The following is a 7,148-nucleotide window of genomic DNA, read 5'->3' as shown; positions in this document are numbered from 1 at the left end:
CTAGTTGGATGATATGGTGCCTGTGTATTTATACCTACAAGGCCAAAAAGGAGAAAGACAAAGAAGAAAGGTTCTATTCTAATCCTAACCTGTAAAATAAGATTGGTTATTTTAAGAAGGCATAAGCCAAGGGAGGTATTCCCTTTTACCATGGTCCTAACTATAGAACCTTCAAATTGATTATTACTATGCATAGCAATAAGTAATTTGAATAGTAAGTTGGACCAAGGAGGCTGACAAGGTCATGGTGGCTTCTTGATTCTCTTAAGCCTTCTTCTTCTGAAGTTGGCCATTTCCAGTTTGTCAAGCTCAAAGTAAGCTCTTGCCTCTTTGGGAAGCTCTTGTTTATTGAGATATATCTGTGGAGTAGTGCATTTGTGGCTATGTTTGGACAAAACATCAGCTGTAAAATTGGCTTCTCTGTAAGTGTGGTTGCATTTGAAAACCTGGAATTGATGACTGATGTCCTGCAGTTGTTGGAGTTGTGTTCTGACAGTCCATGGTGGTTGAGCTAGGTGTTTTATCCATATGATTACTAGCTCAGAGTCCACTTCAAGGATCACTTTAGTATATCCTAATTGGAGACACCAAGTCAAACCAAAAATGGCTGCCAATATTTCAGATTGGTTGTTTGTACCTTCTCCAAAAGGGGTTGAGAAAGCAAAGAGAAGATCTCCTTGATTGTTCCTTAGCAATCCTCCCCCTCCTATTTTTCCAGGGTTGTGAAGTGCACTACCATCAGTGTTCAGCTTCACCATGTGAGCTGAAGGTTTCCTCCAGTAGACAGTACTAACATTAACTTCATTAGTACATTTTTCCACAAGAAGGACCAGTTCCTTCCATCTATTTGGCCAGCTGATATAGGAGTAGGTAGTGCTTAGAAGGTTGAAGTTATCCTTGAAGACTGAGTAGATCACTCTTGTAATATTGGACTGCTTCCCTCCATATTTGATGGCACATCTATTTTTCCATAGGTTCCAACATATGAAGATTGGAGTTGCTTGTAGGATAAGTTTATGGACCTCATTACTGTAATTACTGGACCACCACCTCATCATCAGGTTTCTAAGGGGTGTGTATTCTTTACTAATACCCAAAGAATCAGAAAATACACTCCAAACCTTCCTGGCAAAGTTTCCAGAAACAAATATATGGTCAATGGTATCCAAACCAGCTCTATGGCAACAGTAACATTGGGCTGGGGCTTCTCCAAAGCTGATAAGTTTTTCATTAGTAGGTAGTTTCCCTCTAAGTGCTCTCCAGAGTAGGAAGGAACACTTAAAAGGAATGTGTTTGTGCCATGTTTGAGAGTTAATTCTTGTCTTACTCCTTTTGTCCCTGATAAGTTCCCAGGCAGAAGAACAACTAAATTCCCCACTGCTATTAGGCTTCCAAGAGGCCTGATCAAGTTTGTGGGGCTGATAGTTGATGTTACTTGCCAGGATGCTAGGTACAAACTGAGGAGGTGCTTTCTGAGAGACCAGTTCTGCATTCCATTGACCATTAATCATGAAAGAAGACACCTTAGTATTGTTCTGTCTACTACTGGCTGACCTGAAATTAGCTAAGGGGCCAACTCCCAACCAATTATCCCACCAAAAGAGGCAAGAACCAGACTGTATCTGCCATTGGATATGAGGCTCAACATTGTGCTTGTTCTTCATGAGGTGCTTCCATATCAGAGACTGTCCTGTGTGCCATTTTTTGGTTATAGGATTTGACCTCTGACAGTACTTAGCTTTGAGGAACTCACTCCATAAGGAATTCTTAGTTCTGAATATCCACCATTGTTTGTATTGGAAAGACTTGGCAACATCTGATATTAGTCTCACTCCAATACCACCCTCTTCATAGGGATAACTCAGATTCTTCCAAGAAGACCAATGATATTTCCTCCTTTCATTCTTCCACCCCCAGAAGAAATTGGCTGTGATGCTTTGAATTTGCTTGATAGTGGTTGCAGGAGGGGAACTAGCAGATAACAAGTGAATAGGAAGTGCTTGGATGACATGCTTAATCAAAGTAACTCTTCCTCCATAACTAATTAATTTTGCCTGCCATCCAGCTATCCTAGCCACAACTTTAGCTATAAGCTCAGAATAATAGATGATCCTCTGTCTACCAATGTAAAGAGGACACCCCAGATATGTGATAGGGCTGTTCTTTTGCTTGAAGCCTGTAACTTTCTTGATTCTTCTAACAGTAGAGTTGAAGGCATTTGAGGGTACCATGAAGTTACTCTTGTCTCTGTTGATCAATTGGCCTGAAGCATGCTCATAGGTATGTAGTGTTTCCATGATAAGCTTCAAGGTATGAGATCTTCCAGATGAGAATATGATGATGTCATCTGCAAAACTGAGATGATTAATTTGAGGGCCCTTTTTAGCCATCAGGAAACCATGATATTGGGGGTGTTGATGAAGGTTGTTCATGAGCCTGGAGAGGACTTCAGCACCTATGATAAACAAAGCTGGTGATAATGGATCCCCTTGCTTAAGGCCTCTTGTGGAATGAAAGAATCCATGCCTTGAACCATTAATAATGATGGAATACCAATTATCAGCCATAATTCTCCATACCATATCAATGAAACCTTCTTCAAATCCCATTTTCCTCAAAACTAGACAAGTATAGGCCCAAGATACCCTATCATAGGCTTTAGCCATGTCAAGTTTGATAACTACATTGCCTCCTACATTTGGCTTCTTGATCTGGTGTATAATCTCTTGGGCTAGCATAATATTTTCAGAAATGTTCCTGCCTTGGACAAATCCAGATTGGTTAAGGGAAATGAGGTTGGGTAGGATAGGTGCCAGTCTAAGGGAAATGAGTTTGGAGATGATTTTGTTTGTGAAGTTGCTAAGGCTAATTGGTCTATACTCAGAGAGCTTGTTAGGATGGTGTACTTTTGGGAGCAGCACCAAACAAGAGTGAGTAAAGTATTTAGGCATAGCTTGTCCACAGAAGAAAGATAGAATCACTTTAAGGAGGTCCTCTTTTATGATGTTCCAACATGCTTGGAAGAACTTGCCATTCATTCCATCAGGTCCAGCAGCTGAATTGGGATTCATTAAAAACACTACAGTTCTCAACTCCTCCATTGTAGGGATAGCTTTCAGGTTTCTGTTATGCTCATCAGTGACCATCCTGGGAATACATTGGAGGGTATGCTCCTGAATTTGTGTCTCCTCACCAGTGAAAATGGCTTGGAAGTGTTCACATGCAGCTTTGGCTATGTTTTCTTCACCTTGTACCCAATTATCATCCTCATTCTGGATCTTATGGATGTATAATTTCCTCCTCCTTCCTCTTATCAAGGCATGAAAATACTTGGAATTCACATCACCCTCTTTGAACCAATGCAACTGAGTTTTTTGCTTTAGCATGGATTCCTCCAGTTTCAGGTATTTTATATACTCTGCATTGATGGCATGGAGCTTTGTTCTGTTCTCTTCAGAATTACTAGAGATTAGCTCTTCCTCTGCATGTCTAGTCTTGTCTTCATATTCTTTAACTTTGGCATATATATCACCAAATTGCAATCTGGACCAAGTACTAAGAGTGGCTGCCAACCTCTTCATTTTCTGATGGAAACACCACATTGGATTACCCTCCATGGTCCTGTTCCAGCAATTACTAACAGTATCCAAGAAAGATGGTTGTTCTGTCCAGCAGTTAAGGAATTTGAAATATTTGGTGTGTTGTTGGTTTTGATCAGTCATCTCCAGCAGTAAGGGGCAGTGATCTGAACCCACAGAGGGTAGATGAGTAATGGTAGTCTGAGGCATCATCTCTAGCCACTTATCGTTGACCATTCCTCTGTCAAGTCTCTTCCAGATTCTGAACATTATACCCCTTAGATTAGACCAAGTGTATCTCTGACCACAAAACCCAAGATCTTGTAGTCCACAGGCTTCTATGATGCTGATGAACTCAAGGCTCTTTTTCATATTGTAAGTGACACCTCCCAACTTTTCTTGAGGGTCTGTGATAACATTGAAATCACCTAATGTGCACCATGGAAGGGAGGTGGCTGACTGTTGTAGCATGCTATCCCACAGAGGTCTTCTGAGATGATCTTTGCATTTTGCATATACAAAGGTAACTATGAACTGATTTGGATTCATTACATGATTAAATTCACAAGTAATCAACTGCTCCTCATTTTCCAATATCCTGCAGTCTACATCCTTGTTCCAAAAAAGCCAAATCTTACCATTTGGATTACTAATAGCATGGTCCATGTTGAGTTGATTTCTGAAGTACTGAATCTGAATGCTATCAGAAAAAGGCTCTAGGATGGCAATAATAGGAATTTGATGGATACTCTTAAGAGATTTAAGTCTTTCCATGGCTCCTTGGGTATTAATACCCCTCACATTCCAGCATAGTGTACTAATCATTGAGAGTTTTTGGAAGTGAACAGCCTAGTGTGAGGTCTGCTTGTGCGAGCAGAAATAGTTGGACTGATGGGTTTATTACTGTGACTGGTTCTATGAATTCCTCTAGGGGACAAACCTTGGGAGTTAGCTATTCGTTGAATCTCATCATCATACTCATTTGTGTAAGATGTACCTAAGGGTCTGTTTAAGTGTTCACTGGCAGCATCCTCCTCATCTAGATCCTTCAAGGGTTGGTCCTCATAGTCACCCTCATCTTCAGACTCAATAACTGCATATTCATCCAGGTCAGGAGGGACTTCTATATTAGTATTAGTATTAGTATTGAGGGTGCATTTGGGGAGAGATTGTGTGTGTTGTTCTGCAGTTCTGCTTGCAGGATGTTGAGGAGGTGTGTGGTTGTACTGAGTTTGCAAGGGTGTAATATCCATCCCCCCTTGGTCATCCTCCAGCACAAATTGTTGGCATCCAAGGTTACGATGTTGTTCTTTCACATTGTCTACTACCAGAGGAATTTGTTCCTCGTGAGACAAATTCCTTTCTTCTACTCTTTTTTTTAATGCATCCCTTCTCCTTTTGCTCAGTTTATTCTTTTTTTCATTAGACCCTGTGACACTAGTGCTTGCTACAGACCCTAAATCCTTGGCCATAGATCCCAGCTGAGTATTATGACTGGTAGTGTCAATATTCCTATTTGTGTGGTCATTAGGCTGATTAATTGTAGGTAAATTTATGTTATGAATTGCAGGGGTTGAGTCTTCTCCCTGAAAATGCAGCATGTGCATTTGAGTTGGGACCTGACAGCTCCCCTGTTGCTGCTGCATATCAACATCCCTTCTGTCAACATGCATTGCATTGTCCTTCAAGCTAATATCTGCTCTTTCCTCCAAGGATTCCTTTGAGTTAACAGGTGCAACTTCTTCCAAGATTTGCAGATTTGTAGGCTGAGTAGGAGTTGTAATGTTGCCCATTTCTAGATTGAAAATGGGAGAAACTGCAGGTCCCAGTTCATGCAACTCTGTTGCCCTATTTTGCACATTCTTTTCGTTTATTTTAGCAGCGGAAAAAATATATGAAGTGGTAGCAGGAGTTCTAGAGTCACTCCTAGGGTCAACCATACTGTTCTCATGCAAAACATGAGACATAACCCCCCCTCTGGGTACCCCTTCCTGCAAGTTAGTTGGCTTCTCCTGAAACCCACCATCCTCACCTCCATTAACTACTTCAGCAGCAACAGTTAAAACATTCAATACATTAAGACTACAGGGGGAGCCATGGGGGATTGGGAGCATTGAGTCAATACCTGATCGATGCTCGCTTTGTACGGTTTGAATTGCGCTGGTCGTAGTGACAGTATTACCATCAATACCTGTAGTTCTGAGTTGAGTGGGTTTATATACCTGTTGAGTGTTACCTTGTATCTTTTGGGTGTTTTGTACGGTTTGGGTCTTCCCTTTGAATTTTCTTCTCTTTTGGGTTTGCCATTGGTTGTTTGGGACTTGATTCCTGTTCTGATTATTTGAGTGTTCCTATATTTTGTTTCTTCCTCCTTGAGTTGTGGTGGTTGTTTCTTGTATCGGTACCTGTTGTCTGACACTTACAACATTAGTTAAAACAGTTGGAGAAGAGATCATACCTGTGTTTTTTGTCGACTCATCTTTCTTTGGCTCTTCTTCCTTGTTTTTGGCCTTATTGCGTTCTGCATCTCTTCTGCTGACTGGGCAGGCTAGAGGAGTATGACCCTGGTGTTTACAATAAGTACAATAAAGTGGTATATCTTCATATTCGATATCCTGCCATCTACCTTCCCCATTTGGGTCATCATTTTCATCAAAGCCAATCCACACACTTTGGATTCTAGGCTTGGTGATGTCCATTTGGACTTTTACTTTCGCTACGCTACCCCTCGTCTTTTGCATGAAGGCCATGTCTAAGTGCAATACTTGTCCCACGTCCTCCAGCAAAATCGTAACAAATTCTTTGTGGAAACAATGCCATGGGAGCTCCGGGAGTATGACCCATACAGGGAGAATGGGGGTTTCATAGTTTGGATCAAAGGTAGGAGTCCAAACTTGAAATCTCATAAAGACACCTTCAATGTACATGCGCTTGCTATCTAAGACAGTAGCTCTATCGTGTTCGTTATCCAGGTCAATATATATATGTCTAGAGTTAAAATGCGTAATCTTGACCTTGCCTCGGAGTTCTGTTTGGGCAATGAATTTCTTTCGAATGACCTCCATCTTGGGCATTGGGCTATAGAACTTGCCTATGAGGGTGTACTTACATGATTCTGCCATTTTAATCATGTAGTCCTCTCTCTTAAACATAATAGCAGGACAGCCTTGTTTCATTACTCTTTTTGGGGTTGTAAGGTCAATTTTGGTAGTATTCTCAGTTTGTGTAGCTCTCAGCCGTGTGGCCATGGATTGTTTTGCTATAGGGGGCGGAGGGTGATTTGTGGTGACCGGTTGGTTGATAGGGGGCTTGGTCTTTGGAGGTAGCGCACTGGGGGTTAGGGTCACTACCGGATTTCTAGAGTTTTTTGGGTCGTATTTTTGAAAATTAGAAGATATTGGAGGGAAGTCTGAACTGGGAGGGTATTTGGTACTTTTAGGATTAGTTAAGGTGCTACGATTATCTGGGGAAACATTTTTGGGCACTAAAAGACTGTTTTCGACTCTATTATCACAAGATGGAAATTTGGAATTTGAGTTAGAGGTGTCTAAAAATTGTGGCGCTTGGTTT

General features: G+C 41.2%; 1 protein-coding gene across 1 annotated transcript; it reads right to left on the bottom strand.

Annotated features, from left to right (window-relative positions):
- Positions 1-242: 242 nt before the first annotated feature.
- LOC129894082 (uncharacterized) lies at positions 243-4,352 on the bottom strand. Its single transcript, XM_055969599.1, has 2 exons — positions 3,028-4,352; positions 243-2,526 (listed from the first exon to the last, which is right to left on the bottom strand). The coding sequence occupies exons 1-2, from the start codon at positions 4,350-4,352 to the stop codon at positions 243-245; spliced, it is 3,609 nt and encodes a 1,202-aa protein (XP_055825574.1).
- Between the last annotated feature and the right edge of the window lie 2,796 nt (positions 4,353-7,148).

This window comes from Solanum dulcamara, chromosome 1 (assembly GCF_947179165.1).
Source record: "Solanum dulcamara chromosome 1, daSolDulc1.2, whole genome shotgun sequence".
NCBI classification, from domain to species: domain Eukaryota; kingdom Viridiplantae; phylum Streptophyta; class Magnoliopsida; order Solanales; family Solanaceae; genus Solanum; species Solanum dulcamara.
This window is presented reverse-complemented; position numbering and strand designations above follow the sequence as displayed.

Excerpts from the sequence above, each read along its gene's own strand:
- LOC129894082 (XM_055969599.1), bottom strand. The coding sequence starts at position 4,352 with ATGGAAAGACTTAAATCTCTTAAGAGTATCCATCAAATTCCTATTATT. Across the intron at positions 2,527-3,027 it reads CCTGATGGAATGAATGGCAA|GCATGGATTCTTTCATTCCA; the intron begins GTTCTTCCAAGC and ends TAATGGTTCAAG.